General features: G+C 38.7%; 1 protein-coding gene across 8 annotated transcripts in view; it reads right to left on the bottom strand.

The window, feature by feature from the left end:
• The window catches only part of LOC121387613 (tensin-1-like), a 231028-nt gene that overhangs the window by 47983 nt on the left and 159017 nt on the right, over positions 1-24028 (bottom strand). For 5 of the 8 annotated variants that reach the window (XM_041518772.1, XM_041518777.1, XM_041518775.1 and 2 more), the window contains 5 exons: positions 18923-18991; positions 14479-14589; positions 9450-9689; positions 3671-5143; positions 516-844 (listed from right to left, as the gene is read on the bottom strand). In XM_041518772.1, the coding sequence (XP_041374706.1) occupies positions 516-844; positions 3671-5143; positions 9450-9689; positions 14479-14589; positions 18923-18991 (2222 nt within the window). The remainder of the gene's footprint in view (positions 1-515; positions 845-3670; positions 5144-9449; positions 9690-14478; positions 14590-18922; positions 18992-24028) is intronic. The other 3 variants (XM_041518778.1, XM_041518776.1, XM_041518779.1) reach the window with 3 other exon arrangements.

The following is a 24028-nucleotide window of genomic DNA, read 5'->3' as shown; positions in this document are numbered from 1 at the left end:
TATACCACTGGGCTACGTCCCGCTATACCACTGGGCTACGTCCCTCTTTACCACTGGGCTACGTCCCGCTATACCACTGGGCTACGTCCCTCTATACCACTGGGCTACGTCCCGCTATACCGCTGGGCTACGTCCCTCTTTACCGCTGGGCTACGTCCCGCTATACCGCTGGGCTACGTCCCTCTTTACCGCTGGGCTACGTCCCTCTTTACCGCTGGGCTACGTCCCGCTATACCGCTGGGCTACGTCCCGCTATACCACTGGGCTACGTCCCGCTATACCACTGGGCTACGTCCCGCTTTACCACTGGGCTACGTCCCGCTTTACCACTGGGCTACGTCCCGCTTTACCACTTAGCTACATCCCGCTTTACATTTGGGCTATGTCCCGCTTTACATTTGGGCTATGTCCCGCACCATAAATGCAGACAATGTCAAAGATGGGTGTATAAAAAAAAGCTTTTCATGGAAAACTGTTAAAAAAATAAACTAAAACGAAACGAACCAAATACATACATAGACATTGCTAGCATTGACATTGTCCCAGCCAGGGGACACGCTGCGGGGCTGCATGCTCATGCTCGGGTTGGCCGGATTGCCCACGTCACCATGGTTACTCACAGAAGACTGCTGCGGCTCTACCGACCGTATCTCGTTCCGGACGACCGCCTGGTGTTGCTCTGTCGTTTGGTAGCTAGAGGTCTGGTAACCTGATTGGCTGAACTGTTGCTTGGGCGCCGAGGAAGCCATGATGGATTCCGACGCGGCCTGGAGAGATTTCTCCAAGGCTTCCAGTCTGGTCGTGTCTTGAATTTCCTCTCTCGGTTGCGGGCTTAAGGAGGCTCCTGCAATACAAAGTATACTGTGCATTTAAAGGAGAGGAATATTTATTTAAAAGACACCTCAGCACATTTTAAACAGCCACTATACTTATGCTGGTGCCCACGATTTAAAAAAGAAAATTGTATTTAAAGCAAAGGGAATGGATATTTGTTTAAAAGACACCTCAGCACATTTTAAATGACTGCTATACTTACATGTGTGCTGGTACATGTATAATAAAAATATTTTGTATTTAAAGCAAAGGGAATGGCATGTTTTTATACAGGTGTTATCTTTATAGTAGAGGCTGTTTGAAAAACGTAGAACAAGCAATGTGTGAAAGAAACATTCAAAGTCATGATTTACTGAAGATAATTTTTAAAAGTGTCACAACTCAATGTTTAGTAACAAAATAGAAAATAAAACATGGTAAAATTAACATGATTAAGATCATTGTTAAATTTTCATTATGTATTTGCATACATAATTAAATTAAGTTAAAGTTTTTAAATTTTTATAAAAAAAAAAAAAACTGCAATAATTAAAAGCCCCCATCACACATTCAACAAGTGGTCAAACGAAATATCCCATATGTATGTACACGGCAATTAACAGATACACCCACTAACACGCACGCAGGGCAGTACATACCATGTTAGGAATCTTAGTAAATTAGTATATACAACATTGACACAAAAATATCACTGCTTCTACTTAAATTACTATAAGAAACCTTTTATATAGACAGGGCAGCACATACCATGGAAGACATAAGATGGAACAATGACACTATGGACAACACCTACATCAAACCTGGTGCTTATAAAACGTTTAGAGTCTGGACTCAAGATTCCAGGCCTGAGAATTGAAAATTTCCTTAAACCATTTATGGGTAACAATTTTTTTTTTTTTAAGTAAGAGTCTGGACTCAAGATTCCAGGCCTGAAAACTGAAAATGTCCTTAAACCATTTATGGGTAACAATTTTTTTTTTTTTAAGTAAGTGTCTGGACTCAAGATTCCAGGCCTGAGAACTGAAAATTTCCTTAAACCATTTACGGGTAACAATTTTTTTTTTTTAAGTAAGAGTCTGGACTCAAGATTCCAGGCCTGAGAATTGAAAATTTCCTTAAACCATTTATGGGTAACAAAAAAAAAAAAATTCAGTAACCAATTTAGTTTTTATGTAACCCATCCTGATCATGTAAATGTTATAAATTTGATGCACGAACAAAAAATGGGTTATGCAAACTATACTTACACGAGCGATATACAAATGAAGCTATCGCTATGGCAACTTTCAGAGGCCTGAGACTAACAGAGTCTGGGAATTTACAAATTGTATGCGTCATTACAGATTCGAACTCAGACTCTAAGCTTTTATAAGCATTGGCCCTTTTAGTCCACACTTGCAAAGCGTTGACAAAATACAACATTTTCAATACAGACTTGTATAAACCTTTTCCACTTTACAAACCACAAAACACACAACCACAGTATGGCAAAATACATTAAGATAATAACATAAATTATGATAATGAGACTGATAAAAAACAGAATGGCACCAATTAAATATTAGTAATGCCTTTGATAATTGAAAAAACTAAAATCACTAAAGTCTAAAGTCTTTAACTGTACAAGACAGAGTGCTAGGGATATATATGTACAAAGCCATAACATGACTACTGTACCAGTGTACATTAAGAAAGAAAGAAAAAAAAAAACGGAAAAAAAGAAGAAAAAAAGCAAAGAAAAAAAAAAGCATCATGGGCAGAGCATGTATGCTATTTTCTGTAACCCAACCAGTGAAATATTCTGATCCATTACAAGCAGCAGGACCCAATTAGAATTCCTTCAGTGATAACTTAAAACAAAACGATGTAAGTAATGTGTCATTTAATGATTTAAAAAAATATTTCACACTGCCTAATACCTTCTACCAGCTAAAAGTCTGTTTTGTTTAACAACACCACTAGAGCACAATGATTTGTTAATCATCGACTATTGGATGTCAAACATTTGGTAATTTTTACATATAGTCTTAGATAGGAAATCTGCTATATTTTTCCATTAGTAGCAAGGGATCTTTTATATGCACCATCCCACAAACAGGATAGCACATACTATGGCCTTTGATATACCAGTTGTGGTGCACTAGATAGAGTGAGAAATAGCCCAATGGGCCCACTGATGGGGATCGATCCCAGACCGACCGCACATTAAGTGAGTGCTTTACCACTGGGCTACGTTCCACCAATTTACCAGCTAATGCTTTTAATAATTTTTAAAAAGGTGATGTGTATTTTCACAGCAATATGTACTCAGTCCTCAATGAAGAAGAAATGTTTTATTTAACGACGCACTCAACACATTTTATTTACAGTTATATGGCGTCAGACATATGGTTAAGGACCACACAAATTTTGAGAGGAAACCCGCTGTCGCCACTACATGGGCTACTCTTCCGATTGGCAGCAAGGGATCTTTTATTTGCGCTTCCCACAGGCAGGATAGCATAAACCATGGCCTTTGTTGAACCAGTTATGGATCACTGGTCGGTGCAAGTGGTTTACACCTACCCATTGAGCCTTGCGGAGCACTCACTCAGGGTTTGGAGTCGGTATCTGGATTAAAAATCCCATGCCTCGACTGGGATCCGAACCCAGTACCTACCAGCCTGTAGACCGATGGCCTGCCACAACGCCACCGAGGCCGGTCTCCAGTCCTCAATGAAGAAACACCTGTAATAGTTGAAAAATATTTCACACTGCCTAATACAAGTGCCTTTTACCAGCTAATACCTTTAACAATATTAAAAAAGGTGATGTGTATTTTGACAGCAGTACGTACCCGGTCCGCGATGAACAAACACCTCTGTCACGTAATGCTGCTGAGTCTGTGGTGGTGGTTTTGGTGGTGGCGCCGCCGTTACCATCGACCCGTAAACCTGCGGCTGCTGTTGTGGTTGCATTCCATCGACGTTGTCGTCTTGGACGTGCTGGATGGTCCTGTACGTGGTGAAGGAGGCGTGCTGCAGGGCCTGTTGGGAGGGGGAGAGTGCCCTAGGGGAGTGGCTGGTGCTGTAGGTGTTGTACGCGATGGGATCTCGGTCGAAGAGTGTCTCCGACGCCTGACGTTGTAGTGGCCGAGTCTGGAACGGCTGCTGAGGCTGCCAGCTGCTGCTGCTGTTGGAGCGCGACCGCATGAAGTCCTTACTGCTGGTCCTCACCGGCGGTGCTATGGGCTGGGTCGGCGTCATGGATCGCTGCAGCGTTGGCGAAGGCGGTGGCTTGTTCGACACGCCCCGCTGATCTCCGTACGTTCTGTTCTCCATCGTTGTCATCTGCGAGGAGGAAAATGTGTTGTATTTGTTCTCCGACGGACTCCACATCCCGTCGTGGCTTCGGCTCCTCACTGGTGGCTGGTACGACTGGGTTATCATCATCTGTGTGGGGGACACCGGTCCGTTCTGAATGGGCTGTTGGTTATACGTGTCCATGACTGCCTGCTCCTCAGCCTCGTTCTGGGTCCGCCGCGTGTAGTATTTATTCTGCACTGACCGCAACTCGGCAACCAGCTGCTTCTCCTGCGGCGACCGGACGACCTGCTTGGCGCGGAGTTTCTCCTGCTGCTGAGCGAGCCACGAGGCTGACATGTCAGAATCAGGCCTCATCTGCGTGCCGTCCATCGTGTGGTAGGAGTAGGAGTGAGTCTCGTACCGGTTATCAAACTCGCTCCTGTTGTATGGCAGTGTCTGTGTCAGCCCATGCATCTGACTCGACTGCAGATGTGGCATGCTCTCCGTCCCGCGGACCACCTCTGTCTCCATCATTTCACTGGATGGCGACGTCGGAGAGATAGGCGATGTGTAAGAAAACGCGTTTTTCGGAATTCCCGGCTTCCGACCGCTCGTCGTCTCCGGCTCAATCCCGGGCGTTATCATGTAATGGTGCTTCTCCTCTTGCTGTCCCGGCAACTTGTACACCACCTCCGCGCGCTGGATCGACACGTTCTGTCCTGGGCTCGAGTCGGTCGTGGAGTAAGACGTAAAGGTGCGCGTCGTCGTGGTGACGGTCTTCGCGTCCTGCTGACTCGGGCTGCTGAGGCTGGAGAAACTCTGATCGTGCAGCAGGTCGCTGAGAAGCTCGTCCAGCTGCGTGCGTTCGTCCAGAGCCTTCACCGTCTGTCGGGGCATCGTGTTGGACGAGAACGATGTCTTCTGGCCGTGGACATTGGAGGAGTAGGTCGGCGATATCAGGTCACTGGTGTCCGAGGACGTGTAGCGCGACTGGTGGAGGTGCGAGGAACTCTGACCTGTGTATCCTGAAACAGAGACGCATCGGTTTCATTTAATAACAAATAGGATACACAGATAATACTTACCGTGCAGTAAAACTCTCGTTATCACACGTACAAATACTCCACATGGTAATCTGAATTATACTTTAATATTTACAATCTTCATGTCTTTACACAATTTACTCTACTCTGATACGACGAAGGAAGGACATGTTTTATTTAACAACACACTCAACACATTTTATTCATGGTTACATGGTGTCAGACATATGGTTAAGGACCACACAGATATTGAGAGAGAAAACCCACGCCACTTCATGGGCTACTCTTTTCGATCAGCAGCAAGGGATCTTTTATATGCACAGACAGGTTAGTACATACCACGGCCTTTGATATACCAGTCGTGGTGCACTGGCTGGAATGAGAAATAACCTAATGGGCCCACCGATGGGGATCGAACCCAGGCCGACCGCGCATCGAGCGGGCGCCTTACCACTGGGTTATGTCCCACCCCTTTCTGATACAACCATGTCGCTTAAAAACCAAAAACTATCCTTCGATAAACCTCAGAAAATGATGTCATTACGTCAACTGCGACGTCATTACTTAAACATGTCATGAAAAGGACTGTAGAAACGTGTGTTTGTGTATTTTTTCAACACAACTTATTGAGATAAAAATACACAAACACACGTTTCTACAGTCCTTTCCATGGCATGTTTGACATAATAATGTCGCATCTGATGTTATGACGTCCGTTTCTGAGGTTTACCGAAGGATAACATTAGTTTTTTTCAGTGATGTCGTCCAATCAGAAAGTATAAATCATATAAAGACGGGAAGTTAATTAATTAAAGTAAAATATTAAAGTATAATATAAATTATCATGTGATAACAAGAGTTTTGCTGCACGTTAAGTATTATTTGTGTATCCTGTTGCATCACTATTTCTTTTCTTCATATTCTTTTCTATAGAATATATTTTCTTCCTCTGGTTACCGTTGACTGTTTACATGTAGTTTAAATATACAGCATTGTAATATAGTCACCATGTATATTGTATGTGTATAACAGAAGGCCTTGTAGGTCAGCAAACTTGTGCCTGCTTCTTTTGTTCTTTGTACAATAAAATATGTCTTCAATCAACATATAAGAAGAAACTTGTCATTTTTAAAATAGATTTACAAACATAATATTCAACATATATTTGTAATATAATTTATAAATACCCGGTATATAATTTTTAGGAAACATTTTATAAAAATAATCTTGAGGATATACATGTATTTACATGTACAACTTTTAAGAACACATATATAAACATAATACCGATGATACATTTATAAATGTAATCTGCAGAAAACATTTATATTATAATCTTCAAAATACATTTATAAATATAATCTTCAAAATACATTTATATTCTTCATAATACATTTATAAACATAACTTTCAGAATACATTTATAAATACAGTCTTCGGAATATATTTATAAACAATCTTCAGAATACATTTATAAAATAAGATCTTCACAATAAATAGAAATATTTAGAAATACATTCTATAACATAGATTTTAATACACTGTATCTGACAAGAGTGATGTACAAGTTAATTTTTATTAAACAAAATATTTCAGTTGTTGCTTATGAAAAAAACAATTACAAATGTGTGTCCAGTGTACGAACGTGGCCTCACTCTTGTAAATGGCTGTACAGATGGCTGGATTAAAGGACAATTGGCTAGATGGCTGGACGGATGGCTGGACAGATTAATGGATGGATGACTAGATGGATTAATGGAAGGATGGCTGGATTAATGGACAGATGGCTGGACAGATTAATGGATGGATGACTAGATGGATTAATGGATGGATGGATGGATTAATGGATGGATGGATGACTAGATGGATTAATGGATGGATGGATGGATTAATGGATGGATGGCTGGACAGATTAATGGATGGATGACTAGATGGATTAATGGATGGATGGCTGGATTAATGGACGGATGGCTGGACAGATTAATGGATGGATGGCTAGATGGATTAATGGATGGATGGATGGATAGATTAATGGATGGCTGGCTGGATAGATTAATGGATGGATGGATTAATGGACGGATGGCTAGATAGATTAATGGAAGGATGACTGGAAGGATTAATGGATGGATGGCTTAATGGACAGATGACTGGATGGATTAATGGACGGTTGGCTGGATGGATTAATGGACGGGTGACTGGATGGATTAATGGACGGATGATTGGATGGATTAATGGACAGATGGCTGAATGGAATAATGGATGGAAGGATGGCTGATTGGATGGATGGATGAATGAATGTATGGATGTATGGATGAATGGATGTATGGATGTATGTATGTATGGATGGATGGATGGATGGATGGATGGTCATAAGTACAAATTTACTGAAGGGACCAATCAGTGATAGATGAAAGTACTAGTGCAATTAAACAGTTTATTTAATCTTCTGTGTATTGACATCAAATCAAATAAAACACTGATATAAAAGTTGGATTTATTTTTTAGACTGAAAAGAATTCAAGTCAAAGAAATTTATCAAACTGGAGGAAAACCACATCAGTAATAAACGATTTTATAGACTTTAGTTAATGCGACAACATCGAAAATACACAAATAAATACAACATATAATTAGAAGGAAAATACAAATACTTAAAGCATTATTAAGACAAGGTAGACAGATGTTAATGGTAATAACACATAGCTAGGATTACTCCTTGTAATAAGTTCAATTAATTTGTTATTTAGCTGGTGCTAATATAAATAAAAGTTTAGTGTAGGCAGACGAAAAAAAACACAATAAAAAAAATATATTGAAGTGCATTGTAATTATACAGTAAAAAGAATTATCGATGAAAACAAACATTACTTCAAATAAGGTCATTTTAAAGACTATTAATTATTGAGTAATTATTTATTAATTCATTTATAGTCTGAATTTTTGTCTATGCCTATATTATATTATGTATGTCATTTGAGAATATATTTTAATATTCAGTGACAATTTAAATTAATACAAAAATACCGTGGATGACCACTTCAAGTTTTAAAGCCAACTCTGCTGTAACTATTAACAATTTGTTGTCAATGTTTTTATTTTTCAAAAACATCCTTTAGCCAATATTTTTCTATCTAAAGTGACAAAACTCGGGTTTTTAAACACTAAGGCATATTTTTGACCACTAGAGCTGTTTTGATAACTTAAATCAAACATCACTTACGCATCTTTAATTGTTTACATTATTAGTTTACGTACATCTGAAGTGTTTCTGGTCATCCTAGTGTTTCTAATTCCATGAAATTCATTTTTCATATTTTTAAAAATGCACATTCTTCCGAGACAATATGAAGGTTATGGACACTATAGTTTTGGTCTATTTTCACAGGTATTTCCCCATTTCAATGCCACATATTCTTGTTTTACACTTTTGTAACATTATCCAAATGTGTTACAGATTTGTAGACTAATCAAACAATGTCCGTTATTGCAAGTTGAAACTAGAGTGTGCACCTTTAAGAGTATTCCCCCATTTAAACACCACATATTCTTGTTTCACTCTATTGTCACTTTTTTCAAATGTGTTTACAGATTTGCATATCAACCAAACTTATTGTCTTTTCACAGACTGAAACTAGGGTCTGGGACTTTAAAAAGATGCTACTTAATTAAAAACAAAACAAACCAGTATTTTGTAATAAACCACATCTAATTGTACCAAATCAGCAATATAGCATATTATAGCATTTATTATTAAACTATGATTACAAGCATTAATTGACACAAATTAAAATTAACTTTCATTAGTTTCAGTTAATGGGATTTAAAATGGTCTATCTCTTCATGAAATGTATTTTGATTGGTCTGCATGTAAATAAATGTAAGGTTTAAGTTTATTGGTTCAAAGTTCATGTGCTCTTGTTGATGATTGGGTAATTTATGAAAATGACTGACAGGTGGGCGGCAGTTATACTGAATCTCCTTACATTATTGGGTGGTTACTTTTAAGTGATTGATATGTGGGTGGAGTTAATATGTTATTTTATAATTCTGAAGTTCCGATGTAAAAGTAAACATTTCTTACGTTAAATAGTGATTAAAATGAGAATAATGAAACAATGACATATGCACAAATTAACCAAAATAAACTTAATTTTAACTATGCCATGCAGTAATATAAAAAAAAACGAACAGTAATTAGTGTTAGAATTAGAACCACAATAAATTAAAAAAAAGAAACAAAAAAACAATTCAACTGAAGGAAACAATATATAAAAAGACATGCAATCACCATGGAAACGAGAAGTTGAAGATATACCAGAATCAAGACTGGATGTTATTGACCCATTCTGCAAGTGCGTGGGGCCATTTTGGAACACAGAAGACGTTGGCGAAGTCACGTGACTCTCAAGCTTTCGTTTGTTGACCGTCGCGTACAAACTCCCGTCCACTGGCCCTTGCGAGTGCTCTATTTTCTGCACGTGCACTTTGCTTATGCCCCCTGCAGGCAACCCGTTTTCATTAATATCAGCTAGAAATGAAAATGGCAATAAATGTTTTTAGTGAACTACAAATGCAGCCACTACACTGTACAGAATGTTTCTTGGTTTGTAAAATTTGCACAATTGTAAACTTTTGTTGTTGTGGTTTGGGGCTTTTGTGGGTTTAATAAATATGATGAAAAATATAAAAAAATTCAATTTAAATATTTTGGATAAAAACAAATTGCTTTTGATTGCTTCTTTTGTTGGTTTTTATTATCATATTCAGGGGTCGAAATTGCCTGAAATTTCATGCCGATATTTGGTCCAGCAAGCTACAAATTTTGCTGCCCCAAATCAAAATGTGCCAGACCAAACATGATTGACTCATGATTGAATATAAATGTAAAATAATTGCCGGTCCGACAGAACAATTGGGAAAGAAATCTCCCGGCCTATGACAATGCTGACCAACAAAAAATAGTCGGGTCGGCAGTATTTCCATAAATCTACAAATGTACAAATTGGTTAACTCAAAGGCTGTATCAGTTATGTCTGATAAACAATGGCAGAAATTACACCTAAAGTTGTTATTATTATTGCTGAAAATCAATGAAAATGGACAAACATTCTGTACATGTAGTTAAATAAACTTCAGCAGTGCATGGGTTAGATAAAATACCAGATGAATGCATCACAGAAATATATCATCCCACGAACAAAGATGCGGAGAGAAAAAAAAAATTAAATAAAAAAACTTTCCCAAACCAAACAAACACCAAAATGCAAGATGTCTGCATTGGTCCCACTATTCTGTGACATAACGTCAGAAACAAGTTTACAGCAAAATTTATACAATCAGCCACTTCTGTTAAACTAGGACTCACCCCAGGGATTGAACTTAAGAATTTGTCTCCCACGAAATTTTTTAAATGAATTACAATAGGTGAAACAGTCCACCGACAACAATTTTGAGCATAACATTTTTTTTAAAGTGACTTTTGCAGCAAATAAACATGACTGATAACAGGTTATTTCGCTATATGTAGACATACTTCAAATATGCAAATGTTAAATATTGGCAGACAATGTACACCAGGTGTATATATTTCACCATTGTTGAGGAGCTTTACCAACAGCACTTTTGTGCCGTTGGTGATGGTCTCTACCTACGGCAATTGATATCTCAATGATGGCAATTACCGTCAGTTCCGTCGTTAAGTTCGAACCTTGTCACTCTGTCCATTGCCAAATTAGCCTGTTCCTAACTTTTATACAAAGTGGCTACAAATGTTTGTCTTTAGCTCATAAAATAGTCCTTAAATTAATCACATTTTAATAATTTTCAAAAAAAAAAAATTAAAAAAATTGGCTGAACCAAATTTTGTTCCAGTGTGAATTCTATTAAACTACCAGTTTTAATAAAAAGATCTTTTAAAGATTTTCCCAAATCTGCCGTCTCTTGCCTAATTATGAACACAAAGTTAAAGTTTGTTTTGTTTAACGAAACCACTAGAGTACAATGATTTATTAATCATCAGCTATTGGATGTTAAACATTTGGTAATGTTTGACATACGTCTTAGAGAGGAAACCCGCTACATTTTTCCATTAGTAACAAGAGATCTTTTATATGCACTATCCCACAGACAGGATAGTACATACCACAGCCTTTAGTATACCAATTGTGGTTCACTGGCTATAGAGCGAGAAATAGCCCAATGGGCCCACCAACAGGCATCGATCCTAAACTGACCAGGCATCAGATGAGTGCTAATTATGAACACTACATATGCTTAAATTGGCAGCTGTACTGGAAATTAAAATTTCAACTTGACCATTTATGTAACAGATGTTTTTATCTGAACCTGACAGACACTAAGATAGAGATGAGTAACATAAACCATATTTAGTCATATTTAGTCATATTTAGTCATATTTGAAAAGTATATATCACAATTCAGAATGCCAATCTAGCAGCTTTCCAGACTTCCATGAATCCCAGATTTTTGGGTGAGACGTAGCCCAGTGGTAAAGTGCTCGCTTGACACGTGGTCGGTTTGGGATTGGTCCCCATCGGTGGGCCCATTGGGCTATTTCTCGCTCCAGCCAGTGCACCACATCTGGTACATCAAAGGTCGTGGTATGTGCTATCCTGTCTATGGGATGGTGCATATAAAAGATCCCTTGCTGCTAATCGAAAAGAGTAGCCCACGAAGTGGCGACAGCGGGTTTCCTCTTTCAATATCTATGTGGTCCTTAACCATATGTCTGACGCCATATAACCGTAAATAAAATGTGTTGAGTGGTGTGTTAAATAGAACATTTCCTCCCTCCCAGATTTTTAGTCAGAAATGTAACATAATGAGATGGAATCCCCAAATTTCTATGTAATTCATTCTGATGCTTTGGGACAATACTAAAAACCTTCAATGCTCGCCATTTTAATCCATAATTATAGTAATACAAAATTATAAGTGCTTTGCATTTTTCCCAATAGCTGATATGTTGCACTTGCTACTGTTACTAAACTTTCATTCCTTCTATACATTGGAAACAGCAAAATAAACCTTTTCTCAGTAACTAATATTACCTAGTAAAGCACGTGGTATTATATTAAAAACATATGTGTGCTATCTGGCAGCAAAGAAAGCTATTTTAATCTCCAGTTTGCAATTAGCTATGCTGTACTATCTGGGACATATAAATAAGAAATTATGTCTGGGACCAGGCTAACAACTAATTGTTAATTATGCACTGTTATATATATAAGCAAGACAACTGTAACCAAAGCAAAGAATTAAACATGAAAAATTAACATTCACCAAAGTATGAAGAAGTAAAAATGCACCAGTTGTAAATATAAAAAAGTTGTGACTTAACGATGAATAATGAATAATTAATAATAATAATGTACATTAATTAGATAATTGGGACAAATAAACAATGGAAATATCTAGGAAAGATGTTAAATTATGAAAATACAATTATGGTAAATTATTTTATATTAAGACTACATTCATGCTAAAGTTCAGAGGCCTAATTCACAAAGGTCTCGTAGGCTGTGCTAGACAACAAAGCATCCTCTTTGCAAGTCTTTTAGCATTGCACTGCGAGATCGCAAAGTTGCGAGAGTTTAGTGACTTCGGCCCCAGGCCCTTAATATGAACTAGAATGTTTAAAGGTAAAGTTAATTTTGTTTAACTACATATAATGTAACTAGATGACACTGATTTATTAATTATTATCAACTAATCAAATCATCATATATTATAAAAAATAAATAAATCATACTAGATTGTAATCAATACTGCTGGCAGTCACTGATATATATATAATAAAATGCACATTTTGTCCTTTTATTACTTTGGTGTTTTTACACACCAGGAGAAAAATAAAACTCCACGATATATATATATATATATATATATATATATATATATATATATATATATATATATATATATATATATATATATATATATATATATATATATATACATGTATATACACACACACACACACACACATGTAATTTTTTTTTTTTTTTCTGGCTATATACATAATGGAATTTTGCCATGACACAAGATTTGGTGGAATTAGAAGAATTGAGAAACTTAAAGGGATAGACCCTAGTTTTTAAACATTACAGCATATTTTTCACTATTAGAGCCGTTTATGATCACTGAAATAAAACATTACTTATATTTTATTGTTTAGATTATCCATCTCCGTAGAACCGATGTTTTTCTGGTCATCCTGGTGTTTCTAATACCACAAAATGCATTTTTTATATTTTTTTAAAACGCATGTACATCTGAGAAGTAACAGTTATGGAGTCAGGTTTTAGTCTATTTTTTATGGTATTTCACTGTTCCAACTTCACAGACTCTTGTTTCACTCTCTTGTATCATTATCCAAATGTGTTACAGGTTTGTAACTTAACCAAACTTGGTGTCCAGTTTTACCGGTTCAAACTAGGAATTGGGCCTTTAATGCAAATATTTACAAACTTTGCACGAGGTTTACATTTAAAAAAAATTTAACTCTAATTTTGAAAATGTCAACAGTTTTGCTATTCAGATTTAGACCATTCTGACACAACATGTATGGTTCTTTTCAGACATTTGAAAATCCCAGAAATATTATATACTTTTAACATTATTTACCAATGAGGTTTAAAACCTTTTGCGTAACAAATGAGATTTTTACATAAAATTTACAAATTTAGTAATAGTCAAGCAATTTCCAAAAGGGTTATAATTTTTTTTTTACAAAACAAACATAAACTTGAAATGTCATATTTAATTAATTATATGTTTTGTATCCATCAAATTTCAGAAGGGATTTGTGTATGCTATAACATAAATTTAAGTTTCAACACCACAATTTAACATAGAGTTTTTTTATACAATTATTTACCCTTAGCCTAGAGATGAAATTATATTTTAACATTTAAAAAACAAAAAGTTCATTATTTCTTTCATCTGAATAGTCAAAATAAATAAGAAATTCTGTAAATGAGTAAAAATATTTGCAGCACAAAATACAAAACTTTGTTATTCATATTGTTACATTTCATTCAATGCAAATGAGTAAGCAGACAAGGTGACCTTTTCACTCCTTATTTATTCAGTATATGCATTGAATTACTGTTTCATGCATTTGAAAGAAACAAAGATGTTAAATGCATAAATCCAAGAGGAAAAAAAAAAAATTATGAGGAGAGTAAATAGACTCTCCCCTCACAAAAAAAAGTTGATTTATTTCAAACATTTCAGTTTGTTTTCATAAGACAACTGCAACTTGAGGTTAATGTAGCTGAAGAACATGAACTTACTTTCAACAATTCGCTCGTTAAGATTCAGAAAGTTTTCATAACTGTCTGACCTAGTTAATCCATCCTCTCCGTCATCGACAGGCACAGTGACATCAGACTTGAACCCAGTTACTGTAAAACAAAAAGTTTATTTTGTTTAATGACACAACCAGAGCACATTGACTTATTAATCATCAGCAACTGGAAAAAAGAAAGAAATGTTTTATTTAACGACGCACTCAACACATTTTTATTTACGGTTATTTGGCGTCAGACATATGGTTAAGGACCATACCGATATTGAGAGAGGAAACCCACTGTTGCCACTTCATGGGCTATTCTTTTTCGATTAACAGCAAGGGATCTTTTATATGCACCATCCCACAGACAGGGTAGTACATACCACAGCCTTTGATATACCAGTCATGGTACACTGGCAGGAAAGAGAAATAATGCAAAGGGGCTACCGACAGGGACTGATCTCACACCGACTGCGCATCGAGCGAGCGCTGTACCACTGGGCTACATCCTACCCCCAGCAATTGGATGTCAAACATTTGGTAATTTTGACATAAAGTCTTACAGAGGAAACCCGCTATATTTTTTCATTAGTAGAAAGGAATCTTTTATATGTACCACCCCACAGACATAATAGCACATACTGGAATGAGAAATAGCCCAATGGGTCCACTGAGAGGGATAGATCCCAAACTGACCGCGCATCAAGTGAGTGCTTTACCACTGGGCTACATCCTATCCCTAAAGCAAATGGTAACCATGGAGAAAAGATACTATATAGTGTAGACAAGGGAATGTCATTGGCAGGTGTAGAGAGTATACTACCAAATCAAATCATAGATGGCAATAGTAACATGTGTGGCTAAAACTCCTACCTGCAGCATATCAATTGACATAAACACCACAGATATAAATACTACCACCTACCACCCTTAAAGTGAATCAGAAAAAATTGGGGGTGAAGCTGATATTTCAGAGACAACAGGTAGCATCTATGACTACCCTAGTTCCGCACAAAAATTGACTACTTTGTTTTTTTACAGGTACCCCAAACACGTTTCAAGGACAAGGCTGCTTGACACAGTGGTACTAGATGAAATAAAATTGCATACATATTTTGCCCAGATGAAGCGTGCGTGCGTTATACTTTGGCAGGCTCATATACCACAAACGTTTCGAGCATGTCCGCCCCAGGGTTCGGTCTCTGGGAGGCCAGGGGCCCAATCCGGGGCAGATCCAGATGAAGCTATTTATAGTTACAACCAACACACTCACATTTATCACCAATCACAGGACCCGTGGTGTTGACTTCTCTATCAAAACTTTGGTGCACCTCGAACTTTGACCCAGCCAGAAGTTATTTGGTTTAGTACTACCTGTAGACATCCTATACTATTGTTTTCTACATCCAACCAAATACAATATGGGCGAGTACAGACAACCGAATACTATTGTTTATTGTCATCCATCCAAACAAAATATTTAGAAAGGAGTACCGGCCTTGGTGGCGTCGTGGTTAAGCCATTGGACATTAGGCTGGTAGGTACAGGCTTCGCAGCCCGGTACCGGCTCTCACCCAGAGCGAGTTTTAACGACTCAATGGGTAGGTGTAAGACCACTACACTCTTTTCTCTCTTACAAACCACTAACAATTAACTCACTGTCCTGGACAGCCAGCCAAGATAGCTGAGGTGTGTGCCCAGGACAGCGTGCTTGAACCGTAATTGGATATAAGCACGAAAATAAAGTTGAAATGAAATGAAAGAAAGAAGTGGTAAAAATAAAGGAGGGAAAATTAATAGTAAAAAAAATAGGAGAGCAATGAAAAAAAGATAATTAGGGAAAGGTAAGATAGTGACATCTCCATTTAGACTAAAAACACATTTAAACTAAAACCGAATTATTTTTAGTTTTTCCTGATGAGGGCAGCTACTTCCCTTGTACCCCATAGTTACTGTAGAATCTCGTTGGATTGAACTCAGAAGGGTCGAATACAGTGACATGCTCGAACCAAAAATGAAGTCCCACGTTACACTTACACATTGTTGACCAAATAGTTGGGTCAAACTACCCAATGGGTTTGAGCCAACGAGATTCAACTGTATATGACTCTGTGTTGGCCAAGCCTCTTAAAACAATTATCTAGTATGTTTATAAAATAAAATATAGGTTAATGAGCAATGTCTCTTTGCTTTTTTTGGTGGTTTTTTTAAGGTTTCATGAAAATATGAATTTAAAAAATAAACATAGAAAAAAAGGTTGTTTCATATATTATACCGAAAAACGGAATTTAAAACCTAAACACAAAACATATGGCAAGAAAAAAACGAAAAAAAAAACAGAAAGTAAGAAAATAAAGTCTGAGTATTTTTTATGAATCACGTTAAAACAAACGTGACTGTTTTCAAGGGTTAATCTTTATAAGTATGCAAAGTCAGTCAAAAGCTACATTCTTGCATATTATAGTTTGGACAGGGGCCAATTGTATTTATAACCTACAGACTGACTCCACTGCCTGTTCACAGTTGAAACAAATCTATGGCCAATTAACTCAAGACTGTTGTGTGTGGTACAGAATGCTGTTTCGTCTAGCTGAAGGATTCTGGGATAGGAACCACTGCATTAGAGTTATCTTATCTTGTGGCAGAGCTCTGTGCAGAAACACTGACTGATACATTTCTGTGGTTCTAATCTCAAACCTGTTTCTGCATTTGAGTGCCCGATACCCTCAGACCATCATACTGAAATAAGGGGAGCACATCCATAGGTGTTGGAGTGGTGGGCTGAGGGGTTACTGGCCCCCTAAACTCTGAAGTTAGAATAGACAGGGAGTTACTGGCCCCCTAATAGAAAAGACAGGGAGATACTGGCTCCCTAAACACTGAAGTTAGGATAGACAGGGAGTTATTGGCCCCCTAAACTCTGAAGCTAGGATAGACAGGGGGTTACTGGCCCCCTAAACTCTGAAGTTAAAATAGACAGGGAGTTACTGGCCCCTAAACTCTGAAGCTAGGATGGACAGGGAGTTACTGGCCCCTAAACTCTGAAGCTAGGATAGACAGGGGGTTACTGGCACCCTAAACTCTGAAGCTAGGATAGACAGGGGATTACTTGCCCCCTAAACTCTGAAGCTAGGATAGACAGGGGGTTACTGGTCCCCTAAACTCTGATGCTAGGATAGACAGGGGGTTACTGGTCCCCTAAACTCTGAAGCTAGGATATACAGGGGGTTACTGGTCCCCTAAACTCTGATGCTAGGATAGACAGGGAGTTACTGGACCCCTAAACTCTGAAGCTAGAATGGACAGGGGGTTACTGGCCCCTAAACTCTGAAGTTACGATAGACAGGGGGATACTGGCCCCTAAACTCTGAAGCTAGGATAGACAGGGAGACTGGCTCCCTAAACTCTGACGCTAGAACAGACAGGGGCTTACTGGTCCCCTAAACTCTGATGCTAGGATAGACAGGGAGTTACTGGCTCCCTAAACTATGAAGTTAGGATAGACAGGGGGGTTACTGGCTCCCTAAACACTAAAGCTAGGATAGACAGGGAGTTACTGGCCCCTAAACTCTAAAGCTATGATGAACAGGGGGTTACTGGCTCCCTAAACTCTGAAGCTAGGATAGACAGGGAGTTACTGGACCCCTGAACTCTGAAGTTAGAATGAACAGGGGGTTACTGGCCCCCTAAACTCTGAAGCTAGGATAGATGGGGAGTTACTGGTTCCCTAAACTCTGATGCTAGGATGGACGGGGGTTACTGGCTCCCTAAACTCTGATGCTAGGATGGACAGGGAGTTACTGGCTCCTTAAACACTAAAGCTAGGATAGACAGGGAGTTAATGGCCCTTAAACTCTGAAGTTAGGATAGACAGGGGGATACTGGCCCCTAAACTCTGAAGCTAGGATAGACAGGGAGATACTAGCTCCCTAAACTGACACTAAAATAGACAGGGGGTTACTGGCTCCCTAAAATCTGAAGCTAGGATTGACAAGTGGGTTACTGGCTCCCTAAACACTAAAGCTAGGATAGACAGGAGTTACTGGCCCCTAAACTCTGAAGCTATGATGAACAGGGGGTTACTGGCTCCCTAAACTCTGATGCTAGGATGAACAGGGTGTTACTGGCTCCCTAAACTCTGATGCTAGGATGGACAGGGAGTTACTGGCTCCCTAAACCTTGTAGCTAGGATGGCCAGAATGTGTTTTATGAAAAGACAGACAAATATGGATTTGAAAGAATATTTAGTTTTCTACTTCAACCAGGTTATGTAAAATGGAAAGGAAATATATGCTTAATGACACTTCAGCACATCGTTTTATTGAAACTGAATATACAGGGAAAATATAGTTTGTCAAGGAATGGATTTCCAGAATACTGAAGTTCAGGTTAATGAGGTTTTACTGTAGTAGTATTAAAATACAAAATAAATACAAAACTCTCACCTGAAACCAAGCCTTCAGCAGTAGGACCAAAAACAAACTCTACTTTTCCAGTATCGGCAAACCTCGGATCTGAAACAGGTAATAACAAATATATAAATAATAATATATTATATATAATATATATCTTTTAAACAGAATCTACTTTTCCAGTATCAGCAAACCTTGGATCTGAAACAGGTAATAACAAATACATAAATAATAATATATATATAATAAATATCTTTTAAACAAACTCTACTTTTCCAGTATCAGAAAACGTCAGTTCTGAAAAAAAAAAAAAAAAAAAAAAAAAAAAACATATAGCTTATTCCAGTGTCTCGGAAATCCTTGGATCTAAAAAGATGAATAAGAAATGTATAAAATTGAATCTCAATATCTTCAGGCATTGCAAACATTTCATTTCAACTTAATTTCATGCTTATATCCAATTAAGGTTCAAGCATTCTGTCCTGGGCACACACCTCAGCTATCTGGACTGTCTGTCAGAAACAGTGAGTTAGTTGTTAGTTAGTGAGAGAGAAGAGGGTGTAGTGGTCTTACACCTATTTACTGAGTCATTAAAACTTGCTCTGGGTGGGAGCCGGCACCGGGCTGCGAACCCTGTACCTACCAGCCTGTAGTCCGATGGCTTAACCAAGACACCACCGTGGCCAGTATTGCAAACGGATAACATATTGATGTGCCTATATCCAATTACGGTTCAAGCACAACAAAAAGTCTTCTAAGTTCAAGGGCCATAACTCTGTCAGAAATGGGTAAACCTCCATAAAAGCCGAACTTGATCTGTAACAGTACTTGACAGACCTATACACAAAATGTCAGATAAATATCTTGAGGCATTGTGGGGAAAAACCTCTGGAAATCTATACATGTATGAGCGACAAACGGATGGACATACAGATAAGATAGATAGAAGGGTGGAGATGAAACCTATAGTACCCTCCAGATGGAGGAAAGAAATGTTTTATTTAATGATGCACTCAACACATTTTATTTACCGTTATATGGCGTCAGACACATCGTTAAGGACCACACAGATATTGATAGAGGAAACCCACTGTTGCCACTTCATGGGCTACTCTTTTCGAATAGCAGCAAGGGATCTTTTATATGCACCATCCCACAGATATGGTAGTACATACCACAGCCTTTGTTATACCAGTCATGGTGCAATGGCTGGAATAAGAAATAGCCCTATGGGCCCACCGATGGGGATCGATCCCAGACCGACCGCACATCAAGCGAGCGCTTTACCACTGGGCTACGTCCCACTCTTCTAGATGGAGGAGACTAATAAAAATACTCGATACATTGGCAGCATTCAAACTTACAGCATAAACAAAAATTATAATCCTTTGGTCAGAATACTCTGACTCTTTGGTCAGAATACATAAATGATGTATTCAGCAAATCCATTTGAAGGCATTTATGGACAGATTCAGCTTAGCATCTAAAGGTTAAAACACATGCTTTTATTAATAGGTGTAGTTAAAATAAACACACAATGTGTACTAGTGTACTGGCAGGATTTGAAATGATCTCACCGATTCGCATGGCTTAAGCTGAAGGTAAACCAGAGACCTGGACACAAATTGATTTACCTGTCCTGCAGGTAACAAATGTTCCAAATTCAGCCTGCCTCGATCTCTGGCCAAAAGAACGAAGAAGTTGGTAATGCAAACCTGCAAGTGCAGTAATTAGTTTAACAGTCGGCTGTGCGAAATGCACCGAAACTACACTAGTCCACAGCTGTACGATGGAGCTGCACCAAGGCTGTGTGATATAAGCGGTATTATACAGCGAGAAACGATCTCGTATTATACAGGGAAAACCGATCTGGTACAACATGCCTGACTTACACATGTGTCAGGCAGGCCATTAAAATGTCTGCACTGGATTGGGAATGTGATGTAATTAGTGGCAAGCACCCAGATATTAACAGTCTGCTTTGGTCAGTATGAAAATTGTAGGGAATGGATGGATGAATGGATGGTTGTTTGGATGGATGTTTGGATGGATGGATGGTTGTTTGGATGGATGGATGGATGGTTGTTTGGATGGAGGGATGGATGGATGGATGGATGGATGGATGGCTGGATGGCTGGATGGCTGGATGGCTGGCTGGCTGGATGGATGGAAGAATTTGGATGGGATTTGGGTGGGATATGGGTGGGATTTGGGTGGGATTTGGGTGGGATTTGGGTGGGATTTGGGTCAATGGATGGATGGATGGTTGAATGGATGGTTTATTGTTTGGTTGGTTAGTTAGTTGGTTGATTGATAGGTAGGTGGGCGAATTTTGTGTTGGATGGTTAGTTGGTTGGAAGAATGGATGGATGGATGGATGGATGGATGGATGGATGGATGGATGGATGGATGGATGGATGGATGGATGGATTTAGGTGGGATTTGGGTAAATGGATGGATGGATGGATGGATGGAAGGATATTTAAAATACATTTTGCCATCAGTGATGCTCCTGGCCTTATGGCAATTTATATCTCAATGATGGCAACTGCAATTGCCATCGGTCGGTGCCTTCGTTAAGTTCGAGCCCTGCTGTAATATTTATCAAACTCAGTTTCACAACTGCTCTGACCGGTGATTACACCAGACCTACTTATCACAAACCAACAAGCTTCCTGTATGCAGGTGAAAAAAAAGTCGGCTACTTTATTTTTAGTGTTATCTGTGTTTATACTGATAGAAAAACTGGGTGAGATCTCGGGTTGCAGCCAAGGTTCCAGGGAAGAAATACAGAGGATGGGGGGGTGGGGGGGGGTGTTGAGGACTACATGACAGTACACATGAGACTGTCGGTCTCGGTGTGCCTTGAAAATGAACGCAGTTTTAAAACAGAAAGAAAGAAATGTTTTATTTAACGACGCACTCAACACATTTTATTTACGGTTATATGGCGTCAGACATATGGTTAAGGACCACACAGATTTTGAGAGGAAACCCGCTGTCGCCACTACATAGGCTACTCTTCCGATTAGCAGCAAGGGATCTTTTATTTGCGCTTCCCACAGGCAGGATAGCACAAACCATGGCCTTTGTTGAACCAGTTATGGATCACTGGTCGGTGCAAGTGGTTTACACCTACCCATTGAGCCTTGCGGAGCACTCACTCAGGGTTTGGAGTCGGTATCTGGATTCAAAATCCCATGCCTCGACTGGGATCCGAACCCAGTACCTACCAGCCTGTAGACCGATGGCCTGCCACTACGCCACCGAGGCCGGTTTTTAAAACAGAAAAACAGTGATTATTTTCATGGTTATGTCATTAATGTTCAAAGCATTAGGTTTAATTTATCAGGGTTAAGATTACATAAATCTGCAAAAAAAATGTATGTACGTCCAAAAGCTCATGAATATGAAGTTATTTTGACTGCAGTCTCTGCACCTACACCCATATGTAATATCAACCTAAGCTGCATACAAAATAACAAATTTAACCTTCTTTAAAGAATAAGACGGAAAAAAAAGATAGGAATGCAATGTTTAATGCCACCTTAGCACACATTTTAAACTGACTATTTTGAAACTTAATCTAAAGAGGAAACCTGTTACCATCACAGAGACTACTCCAACCAAACAGCATTTCATTTCATTTAAAGTTATTTTCGTGTGCATATCCAATTAAAGTTCAAGCACGCTATCCAGGACAGGGAAATAATGGTTGGTAGTTAGTGAGAGAGAAGTCAGTGTAGTGGCCGTACACCTACCCACAAAGTTGTTAAAACTTGCTCTGGGTGGGAGCCGGTATCAGGGTGTGAACCCAGTGCCTACCAGCCTCAAGTTCGATGGCTTAAGCACTACATGTAAATACCAAGGCTGAAATGAAACGGCTATCAAAATATATTTTATATACACTTTCCCATAGACAGGACAGCACATTCCAATGAGAGGGCTAGCTCTGGGTGATCAGAATAGTTCACCACATTTATTACAAAAATGCAAAACGTATCACTATTTTCCACCAGAATACACACGTATCAATTATTACACACATTGTTTTTAAAATTCTCAATTGTAGAATTTGGTAAGTGGCAGAGCTAGCCATGACTAAGTTAAAAGTTTGTTTTGTTTAATGACACCACTAGAGCACATTGATTTATCAATCATCGGCTATTGGATGTCAAACATATAGTAATTCTTGACATATAGTCTTAGAAAGGAAACCCACTAAATTTTTCCATTAGTAACAAAGAATCTTTTATATGCACCATCCCAGAGACAGGATAGCACATACCACAGCCTTTGATATACCGATTGATACCAAACCACCCGAGCATCAAGCAAGCACTTTAGCACTGGGCTATGTCTCGCCACCTACCCAGCAAATAAAATCTGTCTTTAAAAATAGGTGATCCATATACACTCTTAAATACAAGATTTGTGTATGAAAATATTCCCACAGACAGGAAAGCACATACCACAGCCTTTGTTCAGTTGTGGTGCACTGGTATGAATGAGAAAAACCCAATCACCTGAATGGATCCACCAAGGTGATTTGATTCTGTGACACAAGCAGCTCAAGCGAGCACTCCACCAACTGGGCTAAATCTGACCCCCTAAATAAAAGCAACTCATCACATCTTAGGTGATTCTCCTATCACTGAACTATGTTCTACCTATGTACCCATTTATATGTACTTTCTCACAGGTAGGACAACACATACCATGGCCTTTGATGCATTAGATGAGTGCACTATACCACTGAAATATATCCTACCCATATGTCTAAAAAATCTAAATTACATTTGTGGTTTACAGTCTCTATTCCCAATAACCATACACTGTAACTGGCTTACTGTGGTATAAGAAGAGCTAGTGTGTATAAAATGCCAAAACTCCTGTATATCAACCCCACTCCCCCACCTGTTACCAACTCTGGTCAGGCTGCTGGTGACCTCTTGCACTGTCCCTTCTCCCACCCACCCCAACCCTTTCCTGTCCTGGACGGAGGAGCCAGTCAAGGCTGGAACCTGCACCCAGGACAGGCGTGTGCTACAACAGCTTGCTCTGAATGTGCATGTAAAACCCTCTGACGTGTATATCAAAGAAGCCTACTAATAAGATGCATATCGTGTGTTATTATCT

This window comes from Gigantopelta aegis, chromosome 13 (genome assembly GCF_016097555.1).
Source record: "Gigantopelta aegis isolate Gae_Host chromosome 13, Gae_host_genome, whole genome shotgun sequence".
NCBI classification, from domain to species: domain Eukaryota; kingdom Metazoa; phylum Mollusca; class Gastropoda; order Neomphalida; family Peltospiridae; genus Gigantopelta; species Gigantopelta aegis.
This window is presented reverse-complemented; position numbering and strand designations above follow the sequence as displayed.